The sequence below is a fragment of the Astatotilapia calliptera genome, chromosome 6 (genome assembly GCF_900246225.1).
Source record: "Astatotilapia calliptera chromosome 6, fAstCal1.2, whole genome shotgun sequence".
Taxonomy (NCBI): Eukaryota; Metazoa; Chordata; class Actinopteri; order Cichliformes; family Cichlidae; genus Astatotilapia; species Astatotilapia calliptera.
The window spans coordinates 9,909,456-9,932,632 of NC_039307.1; the positions used below are offsets into that span (position 1 = coordinate 9,909,456).

The 23,177-nt window shown below is 39.4% G+C and overlaps 4 protein-coding genes across 11 annotated transcripts; 3 read left to right on the plus strand and 1 right to left on the minus strand.

The window, feature by feature from the left end:
• Positions 1-380: 380 nt before the first annotated feature.
• LOC113023796 (guanine nucleotide-binding protein G(I)/G(S)/G(O) subunit gamma-10) lies at positions 381-8,522 on the plus strand. The gene is made up of 3 exons (XM_026170162.1): positions 381-627; positions 1,153-1,279; positions 7,184-8,522. Exons 1-2 carry the CDS (start codon positions 538-540, stop codon positions 1,276-1,278), a joined length of 216 nt encoding a protein of 71 aa, XP_026025947.1. The 5' UTR covers positions 381-537; the 3' UTR covers position 1,279; positions 7,184-8,522.
• Positions 8,523-9,659: 1,137 nt separating this feature from the next.
• Positions 9,660-12,743, plus strand: LOC113023795 (afadin- and alpha-actinin-binding protein). Of its 2 annotated transcripts, XM_026170160.1 has the most exons (13): positions 9,660-9,727; positions 9,833-9,885; positions 10,021-10,121; positions 10,196-10,264; positions 10,352-10,475; positions 10,560-10,638; positions 10,731-10,851; positions 11,214-11,358; positions 11,470-11,573; positions 11,660-11,821; positions 12,027-12,141; positions 12,217-12,385; positions 12,576-12,743. In XM_026170160.1, exons 2-13 carry the CDS (start codon positions 9,837-9,839, stop codon positions 12,670-12,672), a joined length of 1,335 nt encoding a protein of 444 aa, XP_026025945.1. In that variant the 5' UTR covers positions 9,660-9,727; positions 9,833-9,836; the 3' UTR covers positions 12,673-12,743. The 2 variants fall into 2 exon arrangements, with proteins under 2 accessions (XP_026025945.1, XP_026025946.1); XM_026170161.1 differs by lacking the exon at positions 9,660-9,727 and having other exon boundaries at positions 9,734-9,885; positions 12,226-12,385.
• Positions 12,744-13,514: 771 nt separating this feature from the next.
• On the plus strand, positions 13,515-15,082 carry nanos3 (nanos homolog 3). The gene is made up of 2 exons (XM_026170171.1): positions 13,515-13,595; positions 13,708-15,082. Exon 2 carries the CDS (start codon positions 13,739-13,741, stop codon positions 14,399-14,401), a length of 663 nt encoding a protein of 220 aa, XP_026025956.1. The 5' UTR covers positions 13,515-13,595; positions 13,708-13,738; the 3' UTR covers positions 14,402-15,082.
• A 117-nt stretch (positions 15,083-15,199) lies between these two features.
• On the minus strand, positions 15,200-20,916 carry LOC113023797 (uncharacterized). Of its 7 annotated transcripts, XM_026170170.1 has the most exons (8): positions 20,748-20,884; positions 20,504-20,543; positions 19,554-19,657; positions 18,716-19,467; positions 17,760-18,291; positions 16,786-16,925; positions 16,381-16,485; positions 15,200-15,454 (listed from the first exon to the last, which is right to left on the minus strand). In XM_026170170.1, the coding sequence occupies exons 2-8, from the start codon at positions 20,535-20,537 to the stop codon at positions 15,376-15,378; spliced, it is 1,746 nt and encodes a 581-aa protein (XP_026025955.1). In that variant the 5' UTR covers positions 20,538-20,543; positions 20,748-20,884; the 3' UTR covers positions 15,200-15,375. The 7 variants fall into 7 exon arrangements, with proteins under 7 accessions (XP_026025955.1, XP_026025951.1, XP_026025952.1 ...); XM_026170166.1 differs by having other exon boundaries at positions 15,393-16,485; positions 20,871-20,916; XM_026170167.1 differs by having other exon boundaries at positions 15,393-16,485; positions 19,554-19,654.
• Between the last annotated feature and the right edge of the window lie 2,261 nt (positions 20,917-23,177).

Genomic DNA, 23,177 nt, shown 5'->3' on the forward strand with positions numbered 1-23,177 from the left:
AAGAAGGCAAAGGTTAGCACACTTTCACCTTGGCTTGGCTTTTCAGATCTGGAAGTTATGTCCGTCTTTCATGCTATTGTGTAGGCACCAAAGTAAAAATCCCTGAATTACGCCCTGCTGTTGCTACACTGGATGTCTCCAACAAAACACTAGATTTGTGTTCAGTGAGTCATTTACCCTCACTTATTTTATTTTCACGTATTTTATTGTAGATATGGCTATCACAGTGGTGGACGTTAAGTGATGTGATAAATGTTGTGGCTGAAGGTCACAGGATACCCTCGAGATCTGCTCTCTAGGAAACTAATAATAATGGTTAATGTTTTCAGGGGCGTGTCTCCGAGTTTACTTTTTGATTGACGGGTCTAGAGTCCAATCCAGTACCTCATTGGCGCAGCGGGGGCGGGGCATTGACCAGTGGACGATGTTTCCCCTCTCGGGTTTAGTTTGGAGCCGTTAGGGATAAATTGCCTCTCGCTCGGTGGTGGCAGTTTATAAGAAACAGCCTTCAACGTGTCTTTACCGACAGCCGTCGCCATGTCTAACAACAATGCCAACAACAACTTAGTTATCGCCCAGAGAGCCGTGAAGCAGCTCCGGTTCGAGGCCAGTATCCGGAGGATCAAGGTACGAACGAACCCCTGCTACACTCACACACAAACACGGAAGATTGAGCTGTTCTTGCTGCTGAATGGCGGAGACCGACCGTAGAAGTGACGCTGTGTCCGTAGATTCAACAAAGTTGTCCACACTAAGTTACACTTAAGACTCACAGATTGCTTTCTGGTAGTTTAAATCGCAGCTACAAGCGAACAAGTTTCTTCTGCTTATTAGTTTGTTTTAGAAAGTCGCTCTAAAGTGTCAGGAGAAGTGACCCGTTTATGGAATTTCTGAAAGTTAAACCTCCCTGGGTTGATTATTTTAAGGAGACTGTGAGCATAATCTGTCAGAGATACACAGCAGACACACCCGTTCGTGTATGGAACTGTTCCTTGCAAATGTTATGCAAAAAAAATGAGCCAGTTAGTCATGTAAATGAGAGAGTGGGAGGTACAAAGGGTTGTAGCAGGAATCACAAATACTCTGTTTTTGTTTTCATGATCCCCCACCCAACACACACACACACACTCACTCGTGTGTCTGGCTCTGCAGGTGTCCCAGGCTGCCGCAGATCTGAAAAACTTCTGTATGCAAAACGCCTCCAAGGATCCTCTCCTGATGGGCGTCCCCTCCAGTGATAATCCCTTCAGACCCCCCAAGTCCTGCTCCCTGTTCTGAGGTAGGCTTGCTTGCTCCTTCATGGAGGTTTCATTTGGTGGGGGTATAAAACTGTATATTTAATTAAACTAGGGCGGAAAAAAAATGCAGGGTTTTAACTGGGTCATAATGGATATTTTTCAGAATCAGAATCAAATTCTGATTCTGAAAAATATCCATTATGACCCAGTTAAAACCCTGCATTTTGGGGGGCATTTATAATGGACATTTTTAGGGGGTTAATGCATATATGGGTCACACACAGTTGAAGTAGATGGTATCAAATAATGTAGTGTTACCTTAAAGTACATTCCTGATATTTGATTAAAAAAAAAAAAAAAAAAAGTAAATAAAATTAGTTGTAGTTTAAAATTGTCAAGCGGTGCATCGCTCCTCTGCTCAAGGAATGCATTTTATACATGTCGAGCTATCTTGCTAACACATCTGTTTTGGAGGAAGGTTCAGAGCCTTTACAACAACATCACAAGGAAGCTGTGTGGTAAAGTCACAGCAGCGCAAATTGCATGCATTACATTGCCACCGGAATTTGCATGGATTCAGTTGGTGACTCCAAAAATGCATAAATGTGTTTCTATGTGTCGCCTTCATGCAAAGTTTGTTTTACGCTGCTTGACCTGAAGCTCACAGGCTAGAGCACCTTTCCGGTCAGTGAACTTAATTTAGCCCACAGACACTATAAAGGTAACTGGGGAAAATATAAAATCAAATCTACAATTACAGACAGTGAGTTTGGTGTCACGTGGATGGGAGCGATGTGACTCTGTCTCTTTGAATTTGGAGATTTTTGGCTGAGACTCACACAGAGTGACTTACAAGCCCAAATGTGATGAGTTGAAAGTATGGATGACTTTCAGGGTCTGCTTGGGATTAAAACAGTTTTAACTTTGGTAATATCTCTTAGTTGGAGAAGGCATGACTGTCTAAACAAAGCTCTGAGTCAAACATCACATCCAGATTGGTAGCAGAGTCCTCAATGTAGGAGAACCGGTTTCCATGATTGTTTTCCAAGCTACAGGTCAGGTTTGTGGAAATGAACAAAAGGACCTCAGATTTGGAATCACTGAACCAAAGTTTTGTGACATCAAATATCTAACGTCATAGAGACCAGTCTTAGCGGCATCCAATGTCGCAACTTTGGGCACGTGATTGAAAACCTTTTTTTTTTTTTTTTTTTTTTTCTCCCACAGCCCTGTTTGTTCTTTTCCATGTTATCAAAAACAGCTTTAATTTTACAGTTTTAGTTTACATACACACAAAAATATTAACTAAAGCTTAAACTAACTTAATTAAAGCTTTAATTACAAACATGAAGGACTCTAGCTTTTCATGCTAGGAGTTACTGAGGTTAGCTGCCTTCAGCCTGCAGCAAAGTTTACAAGAAATCTGATGAATTTAAAGATGCCACAGTAAACAGTGGCATCTCACTGTTTATCCTGTGCCTGTATGGGATTTCTGCAAGTAGTCAGTCATCCTGATGGTGTGCATGTATTTGGACTAGTTTTAATTTATTCTAAATAAAAGAAAGGCTGGAGATCAGGCGGGTTGATTAAGGCTGTGAGGGTTTTCATTGTAATTATGATTGTAATTACAATTGTAATTGTTTTCAGGCTTTTAGTCGAGATAAAAGAGGCTAGTTGGGCTGGTCGTATTATACGCACGTGCCCCTAAATATGCTTCACAGTCCAAATTTTTCTATTGTTGGTAAAAGTGAATTGATCATGCTGTTGACTGTGAAGGTTCTCAGTCATCCAGGTCATCGTAGTCAAAGGAGCTTGCAAAGAAAAGCGTCTGGACTTCTTTAAGTTGCTTGAAGACGTTTCACCTCTCATCCGAGAAGCTTCTTCAGTTCTAAGGTCAAATGGTGGAGAGTCCCAGATATAAACCTAGTGGGAGTATCCCCCACAGAGAGGGACAAAAGGACCCCCTGATGATCCTCTAATCGCCTGAGCCAAGGTGTGAAACTGGGTGTGGGTCCCAATCAGCCAGAGTTTCGGGTGAGTTCATTGTGAAACCTGGCCCCACCTTATCATGCGAATTCCTGAGGTCAGATGGCCCAGGATGTGAGTGGGCGTTAAGGCGTCTGGGAAGGGATCTCAAATCATGCTGTTGAGCACTACTACAAACACTAGGGTTGCTCCACCCAGCCTTTGGGGCAAATAGGCTAGAATATAAACAGACTATAAACAGGCCGGGGCGGCTTTTTTTTTACTCGTCCTCGCCCTTCAAAAGATTTTTGTATTTGCATATAGTTGTGTGTCATCAGCATAACAGTGGAAATTAACAGTATTATTATCTGACCCTACAGAAGCAAATGGAAAGAGAATAAAAATGGGACAAAAAAACACATTAAGTTCAGTTTTATTTCTTTATCGACACGTGAGTACATCCATTTAAGTGTATACTATCCATCAGTCTTCTTAACAAATTTATTCTGTTTAGGGTCATGAGTGGGGCCTATTGTAGCTGTGGACAGGTCACCAGTTTATCACAGCACTAATGCAAAGATGTTCATGCCTGGAGCCAGCCAATGCAGGCACAGAGAGAACATGTAGACTCTATACAGGAGAGCCCCAGCAGGTCAACGGATTAAAACCCCAAATATTTTCGCTGTGAATTGATGGCGCCAGCTGCTGCACCATTGTGCTGACCCATTTATTTTTATTACAAACATCCAAAAAACATCCATAGAACCATTGTTTTACTGAAATGTTATCATTTGCCACCATATTTTCTCAAACTTATTTATGTTTTACACAAATGACAATGTCGGCATTGCTTTTCCCACAGTTTCTCCAGCACTAAGAATATAAACCCAGTACAGCTATACTGGAGTTTTCACTTGTCTGTTAAGGTTGGGTGGAGTTTTCCAGGAAATTACATCAGATTGCCAAGCTGCATGTGCTACTAAGAGCACATGAAATACTTTTACTTTTCACCACAGGAAAAGGCCAAGTGTTGATAATACTTGTAATGATGCCCCTATTTTATTTACCTGTTCCAGTAAGGCTACAGTACAAACCACCCAGAACATTACTCCCACACTCAATGCTGTTACACTGTCATTATTTTTAATTATTTTTGGTATCTACACAAAGCATGATTAAGCATTCAGTAATATTATTGCACTTCCAAGCTTCTTAAACCTAAACCTAATTCTAACTTTAAACCTAAAAACTTTAAAACATAGGTGGAGTAGTTCCCTGTTAAATATGTGAATTAATTAAGTCACTAATTTTAATATGAAATTTAAAACCAAAGTTAAGTGCTTTTCAATGGAGGCAAATGGACTATGTAGTCTTCAAAAATGTGCAGAACCAGCAGTGACAAAACTGAAAACACAAAATACAAAAAAAACAAACCCATAATCAGTGTTGGGAAGGTTACTTTTAAAATGTATTCCATTACAGAATACATGCCCCAAAATGTATTCTGTAACGTATTCCGTTACGTTACTCAATGACAGTAACGTATTCTGAATACTTTGGATTACTTAATATATTATCATGCTTTTTACAACAACGTGAATGTACTATTGCTGTGTGATTTATTACTATTACTGAAGGTCCGCGACTCCGAACTGTAGTAAAGGGACCTCTGACTAATACGGCGGGGTCCGTGTCAGCTCGTAGCTGAAAAATAGCTTTACTTTGTTGTGTGGGTCAACTTTTCTTGCGAGACACAGAGAGAGGTGTCGAAAGGCTGCTCCAACGGAACTTATTGTTTTCGGAGGAAAACATGAACACGGTGTACAGTCGAGTCTTAATAGCTTACTTACAACTGGGCTCGTCAGGCACTCTTCTTGGCTGAAGTGGTTATTATTATATTTACATGCTTCCAGCTCCCGTTTTTCCTCGATGACAACTTGTACCTTTCCACTCCCCTTTTTCTCCCTCCTCGCGCTCACAGACACTGCCCATGATGCTACATTCTTTAGAGCTATGCTTGTAGCATTCTGCCTATTAGCTTAGCACAACAACAACAACAACAACGAAAAGGCGCTCTCTCACCCAGGAAACACACAGTCGCAGAGAGAGAGAGAGCGTCGCCCTGTAACCATGGCAACCGTAACGCTGCTGCCTGGAACAACAGCACGTAGCTGTCAAACAAAACCCAAACAGTCCTGACCCGCGACAAAATGAAACAGGAAAGTACCGCAGTGTAATCCATTTATTTCAACAAAGTAACTGTATTCTGAATACCACCTTTTTAAATGGTAACTGTAACGGAATACAGTTACTCATATTTTGTATTTTAAATACGTAACGGCGGTACATGTATTCCGTTACTCCCCAACACTGCCCATAATTACAAAATAAGAGAATCACGTAGACATAATAAAACTAATAAAAGACAAATAAAATCTGCTTTTAAAAATGTCGAAAAAAGAGAAAATAAAAGTAAAAGGTACAATAGTCAAATAATATTTTAAGTAAGAATAAGTAAATAATATTTGAATATTTTATTAAAAATAGTTACAATTAAAAAGTAGAAAAAACAGGTAAGAGATAAACATAGCATGCAGTACTTGAAGTGTTGCTTCATTTGTTTCTTAAAGCTTGCTTTATTGTGTGTTACAACAGTGTGTGTGCTTTTGTGTTACACAAAAGGAAGCAATTGACAAAAACTTGTGTTTTTGTGTTATTTCTAACATTTTGAAAAACAAAAATGTGCTTTAAGCAAAACACTGGTAAGAACAAAATATTATATCCAAGTACTCGTGTTTTTCTTTTGGCTTGGGCTAAAACGTATTCCACTAAACAGCAAAAACCCTAATGCTGTCTGGCCTGGTCAGATATGCATGTGTTTGACAGCTGAATGTGAGTTGACTATATAAACAATTAGGAATTTTCCTGACCTTAATGTTTCCGAGAAAAACCAACAGTGGTGTTGTCATTGCTCTCCTCTGTGATCTTTCTGTTATCTGGCTTCATTTACCCTAACATCATCAGTCAGGCTGAGAGGTCACATGGAGCGTGTTGACACAAAAGATAACAAACACAAATAAGTCTGTTTAGCAGCAGAGTGGCTGATTTTGCAAGGATAAAACCGTGATATTAGAAAATATGAAGGTTACACACATAATACAAACTGAGAGCAGCTGAGTGCGTGTCCACTTGTTTAGTAATTTGTTTAAGCACTTTTGTAAGTAAGACCAGAATAGACCTACTTTGTTAATAAAGATTGGCCTATTTGAAGTCAAAAAGGAAAGTTGGCAATAAAACAAAAGATGACTGTGTAAATAAAGCAACAATATAACATTACACATAATGTGGTATTAAGACTTGGTAAGAGAATCTTACAGATTATAATAGTTGTTGTTTTAGTTCATCCTTTCAGCTGCAGCCAGAGTAAAGAATAAAACATACAAACCAGTGCTCTGGTTTAGGAGCGAGCATTAAGGCTTTTAGAACAATGAAAAGTTTTTCAAATTGTTTGCAGCCAACAAGTGGGGGGGGGGGGAGAAATAAAGATGGTTCTAAGAATATTTATTGTATGTATGGATTTATTATTGATGTTCATTAGAGAAAGACAAAAGACTTTAGATGATGATTTTTAAAAAAAACAACTTTTGGTCCTCCTACTGTCTACACACGGAGGTCTGAGTGATATTCTAGGAATGCTGAAGCTGTTCTCTGTAGAACTGGTTGGTCCGTAGGCAGTGATTTCATACCTTTTTTATCTCAAATTTCAAACATGCACTCATCTGGAGCAGGTTTATTCTGCAGCATAAGTTACCATGGTGATGTACCTTGGTACCGAGTGAACCACCTTCATAACACAAACTCAGAGTTTTAGCATGCATTAGATGTCATCAGATGTGTTTTATTGATTTACTGATTTTTGTCATTTTGGCCTGCAGCTTAACTCTTTTTTTCCATGTTTCTGTTTTTTTTTGTGTGTGTAGCGGAAGGAGACGCGGAGGATTTCTGGATCTGTTCTTTGAAGGCTTTCTTCACTTCTAGTTGTTGCCGCTGTAGATCTACCTGCAACACCTCTTGGGATGATGCACACAGGGGTCGGGGTTTTGGGAGAGGGGAGGAGGGATTATGGGGGGCAGTTATTCCACTTGTTTGCCAAACTAATGGCTTCATAACTCCAATCTGTTACATAAAAGCAGGTCTAAACTCTACATGTTTAAAAAAAAAAAAGTTGTTCCTGACACTAACTTGACTAATGATTAAGCCGCTCTGGGTTTACCTAGTACTTAACATGTCCACTCTCCATTTACTGACTGAACAGTGTCTCTTTCCAGTCAGTGAAATTCAGCCCATGTTTAACGGCCAGTGCAAGTGTAACTTCCTCTTGTATTCTGCGTAACACGTGGAAGTACAATCAATCATTAATTTAAAGCAGGTGCTGCTCAGCAATAGGAACATGTTGTTATCCATGCCAAGTGTGTCATTACAAAGCACAGACATTAACACTACAGACACAGGACTAACTCTATATGTGGCCAAAAGAAACTGCTCATGTATTTGTGATTATGTAAAAGGTGTTTCTAATAATCTGATTTACGACACTTTTAACCTCTCGCTTTAGGGCATGTGATTGTTCATTAACATTTTGTCCCGCTGTTTTCTGTATGTATGTAAGAGCCCATTAGACGTGCTTTTACCTGCCTGTATCTGTACCTGTCTTTAATTTAAAAACACATTATGGCCTTACACAATTTGGATAGTGGCAGAAATTGAATGTATATCACATTAGAAACATATTTCTGATAATGTTTGTATTTAATGAATCTACTGCAATGACTTGTTGCAATAGTTGTTTTCCACACTGGAATCATTTTACTATCAACCAAAACCTTCACTGCTGTTAGTCTGTATCTTTATAAATGTTGCTTTTGTGGGAAGCCTTCAAAAGAAACTAAATTAAATTTTTTTTTTTTTTTTTTTTTGAACACTGAAAATCTGTATGCTATGCTTTTTTTTTAAGGAAATGTTAATCCTTTGCACAGATAGCATAAGAAAATGATTATTATGAAGTGTCACTTTTTTGACTTATTTTACGACTCGCACATTAGCAGGTCAGAAGGTTCAGTCTCAGGTGTTTTATAGTCAAAGTGAAAAGACTGAAGGATATGCAAACATCAACATTTTCCAGATCATATATTGTGTAAAGTGCATCTGAGGAACAGAGAACTGCATCAAGTGTGATGCTCAAAAGTTTGATGTCATTTTGAAATGTGGTTTCACTTTTTTAATCTGATATTAAAGCCATCTGAACAGCTGAATATGAAATCATTTATGATTTTTAAATGAATATTTAGGGTAGGCATGCACTGACTCAGTTCCAGTGACCATCTGTCTTGTATGCAAGTGGCATGTTTCTACATTAACACAAACTTTTGTGCACTAGTAAGTGTCTGCCCACATGTCATAAATCTCCAGGATCTCACCAGCATCAGTATGTCATGTGTCACCTCTATAAATCAAGAAAAATATACTGATAACGGCAGTGTCTTCATAAAAAAAAAAACAAAATAAATGTTGATAATGTGCTGCATTTGTTCTATTCATGCATTTGAAAACAAAATACAGCACCAAGCTCAAAGTCACGGGACAGATGACGAACACTGTGACTTACAGCAGTGTGACACTGCAAAGACGTCTCAAATTATCGCTGCTGCTCTTGTTCGAGGTACTGCTTTTAATTTGACATTAAACGGGAAAAAAACCCATCTGGATTTCTTTATTGGCATTCAGTCGATACGTTACAGATGCATTGCTGAACGAAATTATGAACACAGAAAAACAAAAAGGGGACCATGTAAAAATGCTCTAGTGCAGCTGTCAAAAAACATTACATTTATATAAGAAACCTGAAAAAGCTAAGTCGTGCTTAGGTTATTGTACTACATCCATTTATGATGTACATTATGAATTTACCAGTCTGATGGCAGTTGGGTAAATTCACATTATACTGCGATACCTTTTGCCTGAAGGCAGGAGGGAAAACGGCCAGTGACCGGGTGAGTGATGACCGTCACGATCCTTTTTGCCCATGAAGGGCAGCGTTCCTTTGCCAGATCCCCAGATGGTGGCAGTGAGACCCCGATAATCTTGTCAGTGCCGTTCTTTCTGAGACACTGCTACTCTCATGTTGCAGACGAATGCAACACTCTCTGCGGTGACTCTGTAGAAAGTGGTGAAGCCCGATGGGTTGGGATGAGTCTTTTTTAGCCTCTGTAGGAAGTGCAGGTGCTGGTGAGCTTTGACACTGGAGGAGGTTGTCGGTCACATGCACCCCCAGGAATCTTGTGCTGTTCAATCTCCACAGCAACAATTTGAGAAGTAGTAGTGGAATTTCTTTTATAATAAGTAGTTTGATTGAATAATGGTCTAAAGCTGCAGTCTCCTCATTCATCATTGTCAGTGATAATTAACAAAAGTGCCATCACCTGTGAACACAGGCTGGACTCACCTGAGGAGGTTTTGCTGCTCAGGTGAGAGCCTTTGTAAAGTTATATATAGCCACGTTTCCTAGATGTTGTGCACATCAATTAGAATTGTAAAAACATCTACCTTTTGCTATTATACGTATACTGCAGCCAGATGGCTTCCAGGTTTGTGCAAAGAAAAGACGACAGACAGGAGTACTCAGGTAATGACATCCTTTCACTTGAAAGAACATTATCTAAGCTACCAGACCACAGATTTTTTTTAAAAAAAGAAGACATATTTGTATTCATATTTCACCTTATCTCCACCTACTTGCTTTTTTGTGTTTCTCCTGCAGACTCTCATCTGTTTAGGGATCCCAGTCTCAACCCTCTAAATGCGCACCCCCAAAGCGCCTCCTGGTGGGCTGATAGGGAGGAACAAGGAGACTCACTGAGGGTGTGTTACAATAAATTTAAGAGCACAGATTTGTGTTTCAGATTAAGGAGACAAGGTGAACTCTTTCCCTCTAGGAGCAGCTAAAAGAGATGGATGAGCATGTGGCCAGGCTTCAGGACATGCTGAGATGTGAGCGGGTCAAAGTAAGATGAAAGCATGTGTGAGGGTTTTCTAAATGAATGCCTTCATATTCATTTCCAATTCCTAAACTATATCTTTCCACTTGTCAGTGCGGCCATCTGCAGCTCCAATGTAACCAGCAGGAAGCGGAGCTGCGACGGCGAGAACTGCAGACCAACAGACTGAAGGAGCGACTGTCACAGATGACTGACAGACATGGAGAGAAAGGACCAGGTGAGATTAACCCCAGCAGTTTGCTTACCTCTTAAATATTTCTCACATCCTGTAGCTTTCAACCCGTTATATTTTTCTATCCAGCCATAGAGGTGCTAAACTTTCCACCTGGAAGCCGGGGCAAAAAAGAACAGCCAATTAAATCATTCAGATCTACTGCGAAGTACGTTAGCTGGTTATTTTCATGCATTTTCTGATCTTGGACTCTCATCAAATTGCTCTTCCTAATCTTGACTTGCTCTCTCCAACTCGTAGACGAGAAGAGGCAGCACTGCGTCTGATGCTGGAGCGAAGAGAAGCAGAGCTCAGGGAGGCGATGAAGCTGCGTCACAGCCTCACCACTTTACTTCATGCACTCAGAGTCGACATGGAGCAGGTGGGCAAAGGCTTAACTAACACCAGAGATGCTGAATAAGTTATGTTGAATGAACTGATCCAAAAACAGTCAAATGAAAACTTAATCCCACCACAAGATCCTTTTAGAGTTTCAATCCCTGCTGCTGCAAACATTTGGAATGATACACTAATGAACCTTATAGTGACTGATCATATATTCATAAATCTGCTGCCTTAAACCACAAATTACATTTGCTGATGAAGACCATGTAAAGTTTAAAGATCTGGAATAGCTACTAAAATAATGTCAAGATAATAAATACACTTTCAAAGCTTTTGAATATTTTTAACATTAGAGTCTTCTTCCCAATCCCAATAAATCGATCTAAACTTTGATGTAAGACCCTGTCAGAGTCGATGGATATGGCCCAGGATGGAGATAAAAGGTTGGATCAAGCTGAGGAAGCACTTGGAGAACATGTGACAGGCGGGGTTGTTCAGAGTTGGAGGAAAGTGCAGAGGCTACTACCGGGCATCATGTTTGAAGGTAAACCTCTTTCAAACACACTTTAAAACAATCTGTGAAATATTGTTGGGTCAAAGAAGACTGTATCGAGTGTTGACTGGAAAACTTTTAAGAATTACAGTGTTCATGCAGGTCAGACTACTGCTGGTACCGACCAAGAAAAGCTTCTGGCTCAGCTGGAAGCTGAACTGAAAGAGAGTCAACATCTTGTCAGATTGCAGCAGCAAATGCTGCAGGTATTGCCCTCTAATATGAGTTAACATTCTTTGTCTTGTAAACTTTTGCTAGTCTCAGACTTTTTTCCCCTCATTTCTTTGTGAAGGATACCCTTGCTTCACCCATCCCCTCCGAACTTACTGATAGCTACTTTTTGGAAGAGTGGGAACGTCTTCAGGTGCGCTGGGCAGAGTTCCATCATATGAGGAGGACTTTTGAAAGGGAACGTCAGTCGTTCACTGATGCTGCCATTCGACTGAGCCGTGAGGTTTGAAGAAAATAAGGCAGACTCATTTATAAAGGGTTATATAAATGTCATTTGCTGTCAGTTCTGATAGTTCCCTAATAAGGTTTGTCAAAAAAAATAAAAAAAATAGTTTATCAGGACACCATCACACTGGAGGATTGTACATTTTCGAGTGGTTCTCTTATGCAACTTGTTTTTCTGCTTTGTTTTAATGTCTTGTCTGCAGCGCTGTGATTTTGAGCAACAGAGAGCCTCTCTTCTCAAGCAGCAATATCTGTGTGACTCACCTCTGTTTAACAAAGGAGCGCCAAACAACAACAGAAGAGAGAGCACTGCTCTCAGTGAGTGAAGTCGTTTTAATAGGTTTAAATAATTTACGTCAAATGCTTTGAAGTCACACACATGTTTGACTCCAGGTCTGTCAGGTTTGGGACCCACAAACATATCTGGCTGTCTTCCCCTTACTCCATCAACCTCTGAGTCGGGGACCGCTGCCGTTGCTGGATTACATCAGGGAAGAGGCAGAGTCCAAACTCCCAGCACTCCTGAGCTCTACTCTTCCCTCAATCTACCATACAACTGCAGGTGGATTGATATGACTCTTCAGTTCTCTCCTGCACTCCTTTCATGCAATAATTATTTAACAAAGTATTTTTTGGGTGGTGGGGGGTTGTGACATGAAAACAGATACAACTTCTGTATTTACTGCAAACTCTTTTCCTCTTGACTTTATGAAAGTGCTGCTTATTTTAAATTTTGTTTCTGTATTGTGTAGATCCAGAGATGTTGATCAGCACTTGGAAACATGGGACGCTGGAGCAGACAGGATTGGGCACACGCCCCATGCTCCACATTTAGATTGGTCATTTTAATGCAATTTTATTCAACAGAAACTCAATTTCCCCTTTTTAGAATTGACAATAAATATTGAATTTTATTTATCTCCACTGTTTTTTGTTTCTTTTTTTTTTCATGTGGATGCAATGCTGTTTGCTGTGATCTAAAGTTGTCAGTAGACTTGCACTATATTTTAGAGAGAACCTCAAGAATTTAGTGAACTGTAATTCCCTGCTGTGAACAACACTTTGCAACAGCAGAGTGGAAGATCTCCCTTTTAACAGGATGACGACCCAGGATCTGGACCAGGTCAGGCAGCCATCTGCTGTTAAAAGGAGCATAGAGACTTTGCACGACAAAAGGGGACCAAATTCAAACAGGAGAGAGTACATAAGTTAGCATGCAATAGTGGCATATTAACAATGGGAGTGAAAAGGAGTGGTGGAAAGTTCATCATGGGAGGTCTCACAGCAGTCTGAGACTATAGCTGCATAACTAAAGGGTGATACCATGAGGTTCTTTAAGATGCCATTGGCCTTTATCACTGGTTTAACTTATTTGAATCAAGTGAAGCTCAGCAAATTCATAACTTTTTTTGGGGGGGGGGGGGGGTATAATCCAAAATTTCTGAATAGTAGTTCAACTGGACTAAGATGGGCACTGAGAAGGTGTCTACATATATAGAATGATTTATGTATTTCTGGCGCTTCGACTTTTCAGTCATTATCGAAATAAAATAGAATTTATTTATTTTAATGTTTATTCCAATAATAAAAAAGTTTGTATACTGACATATATAATTTGACATTGAAGCATGTTGAATATGTTTACGTACAGAAAATGAAATCTATGTACCCATTAACCCTCGACAAGGGCTGCGCAAACATTTGGAGGAAATTCACTTTAATTGGCCGCACGCGTTGGGCACGTGCTCACGTGACTGGCTGCTGCGCTGTTGGTGAGGTCACACCTTGTGCTCAATTACTACTCGTAAATTCTGTGCGCAACGCGAGCTGTTTTGTCTGCTGGTGTTTGTTTCAAGTAAAAAAAACTGGGTCATCTTCCCGAAGGGGCCGAAAACATCGCCGGACTGGAGCTAGAATGAACGGAATGGTTTGGGGATTCCTTCATCACCTGCCACGCGTCATGGAGTCCGACAGCAAAAGTTTCCAGCCCTGGCGAGACTACATGGGACTGTGTGATACAATTCGAGATATCCTGGGTCGCAGCACCGTCTCCGAGTCCTCCCAGCCTGTGTCCAAAGCTCATCACACGGAGTGTGACGACATGAGTCAAGCTATGGTATCTGTGCGCAATAACGCAGCTCGCCAAGGTGGCCTCGGAGCAGAGAGCGCGCCGGATCCCTGCTCCCGCGAATGTGCACTAATGCGTTCCCCTGCTCGCACGGATCCAGTGGATGGTGTGGCGTATGCACCAAACGCAATTGATGTGAAAGTGATGCAAAACCCGCCGGGCTCCCGGGGGCCAAAAGATCGAAAGAAGACGAGTCGTTTCAAAACACCTGAGGCAGTCTTACCCACTCCTGAGCGCATGTTCTGCAGCTTTTGTAAACACAACGGAGAGTCTGAGCTGGTCTACGGATCCCATTGGCTGAAGAACCAAGAAGGAGATGTTTTGTGTCCCTATCTGCGCCAGTACGTGTGTCCTCTGTGTGGAGCCACGGGGGCCAAGGCTCACACCAAGCGCTTCTGCCCCAAAGTGGACAGCGCATACAGCTCCGTGTACGCCAAGTCCAGACGCTGAACCAGCAGGTGGCAAGGGACAATAAGACACTACACAGAAGGCAGGACCCTCGTTTCGTTTAGTGTGACTTTATTTTTTCTATTTGTGTATTTATTTTAGCACTAGTGTGGTTTTGCTTTTGTGTGCTTTTCATTTGCATGCTTTGGTTCGTTTGCTGTGTAGCTGATTAGAGTTTCTTTGCAGCTGGTCCTGCCAGCCTAAAATACCTCAGCTGTTTGGTGTTTGGATTTGAGAGGCACTTTCAAGAACGACTGCCAGATTTTATGTTTGGGAGGAGACATGTTTCAAAAAATCACTGTATGTTTCTTTTACATACTTTTAAAACGTGGCCAGCTGATATCGTTTCATATTTCCTGTCCATGCATTGAAGGATTATAACACTGTCAAACATTATAAGAGATGCAGTCATCATTAATAACTCTACTAAAACAGGTAAAGCATTATGTGACCATGTCAGCATTTTAAATTTTTTAAAAATGAGTGACTTGTTCTTGTTTCTGTGTGCAAGTAGGCCTCTGTTCTTGAGGATAGATTATTTTATTTTGAAAACTGTAATTGTGGCTTTTCTAAAAATGTTAACGCCGTTGTAACTCTTCTGCCTTTGTGGAAAAAGTCTGAAAATTTCTCTGTGGATATTCTTGTGTGCTAAAAAGTTATAAATAACTAAATTGGTTAAGTTTATTTGCATTCTATGTTGTCATTTTTCAATTTTGAATTTATTTATTTATTTATTTTTTGACATTTTAAATGAGTCATGTTCAAATTAATGTGACTAAATCACCAATGACAAGACGCATGTAATAAACATCCATCTTTATTTGGGAAGAAGTGGAATGAGTCATTAAACTAAAAAAGCAAAACAAAACTGAGCTGCAGTTAACTCCAGAACAGTAAACACTTTAAAACATGTTCTTTACCAGTGAACCACTGGGGCAGCAGTAAAATAAGGACTGAAGAAACCTGAAACAACTCTCTTAACGAGTTGAGCTCCTTGAACTTTTACTGCTACGGCGCAGACTCTCCAGCTCTCGATGAGCAGCCATGACTCTCCGACTAGAAGAAAGATGGAGGACATTATTTTTCATTCATGACAATTTAACTCTGTATCCGTCAACCTGCCGGGTGGGCTACAAGCGTCATGGACACCTAAGCTTGTGAACTCAAGAATGAGGCGATGTAGAACTTTAAGATAAATCCCAGAGAAGCATCTAGTAAAAATCTCAGACAAGTTCAAATCCAAATGACTTTGACCTTAAGGTCAGAGGTCAACTTCTCTGCAAATCACCAACGATCTTCAAATTTGTACCATAGGTGCATCTACTGGGAAGCTGAGAGAAGCCACTATTATATTTAATTTTGTCAGCGATTCTGTTTTACCATCCTCAACCCGCTGTGCATGTCGACGATGCACAACAGGGTTTACTGTTTTTCTGATCTTGGCTCTGTGTAATGTCAGTGAGAGTAGATGGCCCTACTTTGGTCATCTCAGGCACACAACTGTGGCTTTTTTTTTGTGTGGGGCACCCAATCAGAAGAAAACTGCCTTGCTTGGAAGAGAAAGGGAGATAAAACATTCATTTTTTTTGGACATGTGCAACCTACAAAGTTGCTCTAGTGAAATTTTGGAGTTAGAAATTAGAGCAAGAACTGCCTTTTAAGTGACTGGTTTAAAGAATGGGAGAGGTGTGTAATAACAGATAAATGTCATGGACTTTAAAGGTGCTGCAGGATTATTCAAGCAAATTTGCCACTTAAATGTCGGTCTCTCTCACATCTACATACTTTCGCTTGCTCATCTTTGACCAGACGAGATCTACAGCTGGCAGAGTTGACCACACATGCTTTACCCCCAACCAATCACAGCAGGGAGGCGAGTATAAAAACAATTAAACTGACTAATGGTAGTGAAAGTCAAAAGGTTACCTATAGGAAGAGACGCTAAGACGCTGGTAGCTGAAAGAAGAATGGCATGTACTAACTTTAGAGAGGAGAGTTCTCTGATAAGTCCGCAGATTAGGTCTGTACCATCTTCATCACAGTCTGAGGAATCAGGGTCTTCCTCTTTCTGCATCGCCTCATCCTCACTACAGAAACACAAACATTGGAATAATTTAAAAATAGAGGTGTTAAAGCTTGTCTGTTAATTTCATAAGATGACCAAAGTACATTTTTAACTTTAAGACAGCATTGTCTCTTAAAAATGTCTTTTTTTTATATTTGAGACTATTTTTTTAAAACAGTTTCTTGAATATTGAGTAAAATTAGCACAGTAGAGTTGAAAGATACACATACAGAGACTTGTACATCTGAAGCATCCGACTGCTCGTGTGTGCAGTCTTTTGTGTATCAGCGGATATACTGGTATTTCCTCGCTTATTTCTTACATCAGAACGATGGTGTTCAGCTGGGAGTCCGACACATAATCTAAGCACCCAGATCCAAACGAGTCAGCAGTGAGTGAGAGTGTCTGCGAGCGATCAGCGTGAACAGCTGACGGACCAGCAGCAGGTTCATCAGGATCACACTGTATTTATAAACACAAAGAAACAAAAACAATAAATGCTCTTTCCACATGATATTAATTAAGTAGCTATTTTATGTTGGGCTTATTTTCAGTTAATTAATTTCATAGTTTAGTTTTTTAAATATTAAAATAATTAATTTGTCAAATTAACATCACAAGTAAAGAGAACATAAGGAAAACTGACTGTAAATCAACACAGATAAATATACTAGAAACACACAAGATTGAAACATTTGTTCTTGATATTTTTAACATAAATGACTTATAATTTTACAGACAGTTTAATCAATAACTGATTAAGAGTTTCAGCACTAATGCCCAGTGCGTTTACTGGTGGTGCATAAGTGTGAAAGACTGTGATGACATTATAAACTACATTAATGAATCATTAAGGGGAACAAAAGGGCAAAATAAGAAGAAAGATTTAGTCCTTTAGTCCTTAAAATAGAAGAAGAATAAAGTTGAAATGTGGAGATTAAAATTGTTGTTTCAGGTCATAGACGTGCCACGGCTGCTACAACCTCTAAAAAATGGTTTGTGCTGATGAGTTAGTGAAATCATACTTGCAAAATTAAATAGCTGGCAATGGACAGTATATCGATATGGATGGCTACGCCCTCATGCAGTACAGAGGGGAAACAATGGCAGCTGATCAAGCTGTTTCCCTAGCTCATCTACACAGGGCATTTTGTAGAGCTTATACGAGCTGTGGAAGTTGTTTGACTTGAAACAACAACTGTAATCGCCACATTTTGACATTATTCTCAAAATAATACTCTGTTGCATAACAGTCTGTTCCTTCCCTCCGTTTTAGGTTTTAGCGCCACTACTTACACTGTCTTTCCTCTCTGAGACACTGGGTGTAGCTGCGCTCTCACAGATTTCCACAGAGCCACAGTTTAATCCTCCCATTTGGGTGTGTGAACAGGAGACATTTTTATCAGCTCCATCACCACTGAACACATTCCCGCTGATCTCTTCCTCCTTCTCATCTCTTGTTCCAGTAACACTGTCCACCTGCAGAAGGAGAGCCTGCAGGTGGACAGTCTTCTCATCTTGACTTGTGCAGAAAGACATGGCAGAGCTGCAGTTTGCTTCTGCTAAGCCAGCTTCCTCTTGATTTTTAGGTACTTCAGCCATAATTTCATTGGTACAAACTTTGAGTTCTTGGAGTTTTTGGCTGCCCAAATCCTCCCCTGCTTCTTTTTCTGCAATGTGATCTAAGTCACCGGCTTGCTCTGAATCAGTAACTATGCCATCTTCACGCTCACTACCTTTTCCCTCTGAGCAGCCGGAATCGAAACCAGCGGTGGAGCCATCTGAAGGACTGACAGCAGCACAGGCTTCACTTTCTGCTCTGTGTGTTCTCAAAGAAAGAAATGACAAATTAGTATCTCTTGTATTTTACATATACAAGTCAGTTTTAAAAAGTCATTTGAATTTTTATAAACCTCTTCTGAAACGGTTATTTAACATCTTGACTCGCAATGAAAACAGCACTTTGCAATCTTAATTTTTCTCTTTGTCCTGTGATTTTCAATTCTGGAAAATAAAACTGTCTAAACTGAACTCCATTTTGATAATTAAGGTATTTAAAACTAATCATTAACTGAAGTTCATGGTGTTTAAATTTTAAATGAGCAAAACTGTTACGTGAAACCTCTTTTAGGTAAAATATAACTAATGTAACAGTAGTTGTGTTAATGTTCCTTTCCAACACTGCTGGTTGCTAAAACAGTGTAAAACTCTGAAAAATGTAATAAATGTAATAAATGTAATATTACACTTACCTTTCATCTCCTTTACAGTGACTAGGCTGAAGCTTTATCTCTTCCTCTCTCGGCTCCCCGTTCTGCCCGTCTGCTGGGATGGATGGAGGTGAGGATGGTAACGGGAGTGAAGATGTGTTTTCTTCCACAGTCACAGGTTCAGCTGTGTTCTCGCAAATAGGTTTCTCCACTTTACCCTCTCTGTTTTGCCCGTTTTCACGCTTTTGTGTCATTAAAAAATGACTCCGCTCCTTCTCTGTCAGGCCACACATGCCCATCCTTCGCTTTTTCTTGGCTGGCAATCCTGCTACCGACCCCTTTGTGACATCACCCAAGCACACGTTGGTAGGTTCTTCTGGGCCAGTGTGTTGATTGCTCTCCACATCAGAGTTCTCCTTTCCATTCAAAGCAACCGGGCAGGACTGGACATGTTCTTTGGTGATAGGCAAGAAGACCTTGAGCTGATCTGTGCGTGTGTCATACAATGATCTGTTACATTCATCTAAATCCATTTCCTCCTCATTTGTTCCACTCTTGTTGGTGAAATTTTCAGAAAGTACTTGAAGGTCTTCCAGCTGAGAATCATTTTTGGGATTGTTAGCATCTTGCTCTTGAAGTTCCACATTTGTAAAGCAGCCTGCATCTTCTTCCTGTTTTGTGGCACAGGCTTGATCTGCTTCCTGCTGATTTGTAGTCTTAGCACATTCCTGAGCAAGAGACTGAGGACACTGTGGTGGTGTGGAAACTACTGCTGAGTTATACTCTTCAGCATCCTGAATTTAAAGAAAAGACAAAGAGAATCAAGCAGCTTGTCTTAATGATATGTGAATGTAGGTTCTGTTTCAATCACCTAAAGTACCTGTTGATGTGGAGCCTGAACATCATCGGTTAGAGAAATGTCATCACTTGGACATTCCCTCTTTCTAGACCTGAGTGACCGAGCCTGGGGTGGAGCTAAGTCTTCTTAAAACAAAGCAATCCGTTCAATTAATCAAATACTGTGGAGAAGAATCACTACATATACTCACCATTAACATTTAGTTGGTGCTATGTCAAAGAGGAGAGTCAAACCCTTTTTAGTTCTTAAGTCACGTACAGCAAGTTTAATCTCAAGTAGGCCAGACAAGTAAAATTACTATATAATACCTTATATATATTTATGTATTATTAGTAGGATTATTCCAAAATGTTTTTCCTTTATTACTATTTATCTTGTGTTAGCCTTCTGTAACAGGAGTTACAAAATAGTTATCCAAAGAAATGGCTTGTTGTTTTGTGACTCTGCATTATTGTACCTAATCAGTAATAATCGATCCAGTCCTTTTACTCCACATAAAATATCATTATAGATGATGTTATATTTCCTGCTTCCCTCTTAGCCAGAATCTCTTGAAAAAAAAATTAATGTCAATGAGAGTTTTGTCTATAAATAATAATAAATAAAGTATATATATAAAATATAAATATAAAAGTCACTTTGCCAAAAGCTGATTGCTACTTTGTGGCAGAAATGTTCTTTCTGGACAAAAATGACTTTTTTTTATCATTCATCAGAGATATGTTGAGATATGTTTGGTAGATTATAGGCCAACAAGTCATTTACAACAGTTTAAATACTGGTAATCACTCTCTGGCACAAGACAGGAGTCACAGGACACAGCACAACACAACACACTCCTTTAAATGGACTGAAATCAAATTCGTAACTTTTTTCAAAATCAACTTATTTTAAACCATAATTAATCTTATAATTATTTATATTCGGCGGCTAAATTAGCAAATATCTGTGTCAGTAGCATCTCCTGTTACCACTGCTCTTGATCTTCGTTTTGCCTTTCGCCATCTCCTCCTACGAGAAAGATAAAGACGTGAAAATATCAAAGATATATCAGCTGATAAGCCAGCTAACTTAAGGTTATGCAAAAGAGTCAGCTAACTGTTAAAGACATTTTTCTCGAAACAAATGTATTAGCTAGCTAACAAACGTAAACTTTGCTTACTCAATGAGAAAACGTACAGATAATCGGAGCACCGATTAAATGTGTCTGCTTACATTAAGTAATAAAAATATGGGGATTAAATAACTCCTGTGACAAAGTGACGACTTTTTTCAGCTGACTTTTTCTTCCCACGGGGACATACATCCACCCACCAGATGCACGGACCGTGTGCTTACGTTTTACGTCAGTGATGGACGTGTTTCGTCAACACTTGAAGCTGATTTCAAAAGCAACTCAGTTCTCAAAGACACGCAGATGTTTCCAGCCTGGTACAAAAACGTTTCGTGGCACTTTCCCCATTTCACAAAAGTTGCATTGAAGTATTTTTTTAATATAACTTATCCATCTGGATTCAAATAAGGCCTGAAGTAAAGGGCTTTTGTTAGCAGTGGTGTTCCCAGAATCTTAAAACACTGGACTTTCAATCTAACAGATAACAGCACAATAATAGCACCTTTTAAAATTTAATTTATACATTTTATAGTAAACTGAATACTAAATGTCAAACACTTTCTTCCTAAAGCTTAAAGTCTCACAATTATTTTTTTAAGCAACAGAAGTAAAACCTTAAGAAAAAAAGTAAAAATGTTTAGTTCAGTTTTTAAAGTCAGTTTAAAGTAGAAGCTCTGAGACAAAGACCAGTACTGGCCTTCTACTTCCATTGTGCCATAATGGTCCCTTTTACTGTTTTTTAACTCTCACGTCTGTCTTGTATTTTGGAAGCTCACCTCTTCTTCACCTTTCCTGCTCTTTTGCTTATCAATCTGCTGCACTCTTAATATCCTCTTTCTTCCCGTGAGGAGTTTGAATATTCTCTCTATGTTCTTTTGGATTTTTCTCCGGGTATTCCAAATTTTTTCCAATATCCAAAAATATGCACCTGACTGAAAATTCTAAATCACCCACCTGATTTGGCTACTAATTTCAAAATAAATCTGATCATCTGAACATTAAACCAATGCTTATATGTGATTTTCTCTAAAATATGAATTGGTTTGCAGGAAATCTAATTGACCAATAGATGGTGGCAAAAACATAGATGAACAAAACAGTTACTAGTTTGTGCTTGAAGATAACATTTAATAATATATACTACTAAGAACTACTCAGTAGATTTGACATAAAAGTTTAATATCTCTAGATGAAGGAGCAAAAAACTCTTTTGATGTTGGGCTCACAGGTGATGAAACTGTACAAGTAAAGTAGGGAGTAAACTTTTTTTCCCTTTTTTTTGGAAGTACTGCTTAATTTAATATTCATTTAATATTACTATATTGTCAGTGATGTACTTATGAGAGTAAAATAAGAGTAAAATAAGATCAGAACCTGCTTATCCTCCCGTAGTTTCTGCCCACAGCTCCACTGATGTGACCATACCATTTTGTGAGGGGCATGCCTCACCCCTGCTCTCACTCCTCAGCACCAAAAACTCAAAGATAGTAAAAATCTATCCAGGTGGCATCCCAGCATCCCACAGAGTAGTAGTTATTTTTCTTTTTTAAATCCATAACTCCACCTGAGTTTAATGCTATCATTAGAAAAAGTGAATCAGAACTACTGAGCATTCTTACAAAGTGCTTTTTATTGCTTCATAGACTTCATATATGCTTCTGAAATTTTCAGATTGTGGTCCTTGTGGAAATGCTGATGTAGCTTCGGGGACAACGTTGATAGGAATTCTTATTATGTCATAAATTTAATGGGTCACTGAAAGCCTCCCACACTGACAGATGCATGGTTTCTCTCTTGTGTGGGTATGCCGTGTCTTCAGATTTGTTGACTGGGTAAAACTCTTTTCACACTCATCACAAGAGTCGTGTTTTTCTTCACTCAGGCTATACAGATGAATATTAAAATTGCATAAATGACTGAAGCTTCCAACGCTGGTCACAGACGTGTGGTTTATCTTCAGCTGAGCTGAGCTGATCCAGCTGTCCTTGAGTAAAATCCACCCCACTCTCATCAGGATGTTTGTCGGGGATGTTGCATGTCTGGTTCTATTGAGCAAAAAGAGATGGACAGAGTAACAACAATCTGAGAACATATTTGATTTGAAATATTTCCTATTTTTTTTTCAGTTGTAACATTTCATTAACTTTAATAATACTTTCTAATTAAAAATAACAAGATGTCCTGATGCAAATAATAATTTGAAATATCATTTACGGCTTCATTTACGGTTTTAGCCAGAGCATCAACGTGGTTAACATCTAGCTCCTCCCACAAAGTGTTGAGCAAACATCATGCTAATTCCCCTCATGGATGCAAGAGAAACAATATTGAGTACATGTATACCAACACGCAGCTCAAACTGTCCGAAAGCTCTTCTCTGATTGGCTCATATGCTTCCCATTTTGGCTGTTGATAGGCACTTTGAGGTTAGAGGACCATTACAATAATATCAGTGGTTCTTTGATGCTATGTTTTCTCCCTATCTAATTTCTCAGGTTAAAGTGACTCATCTCTATCTGTGGTAGACAGTT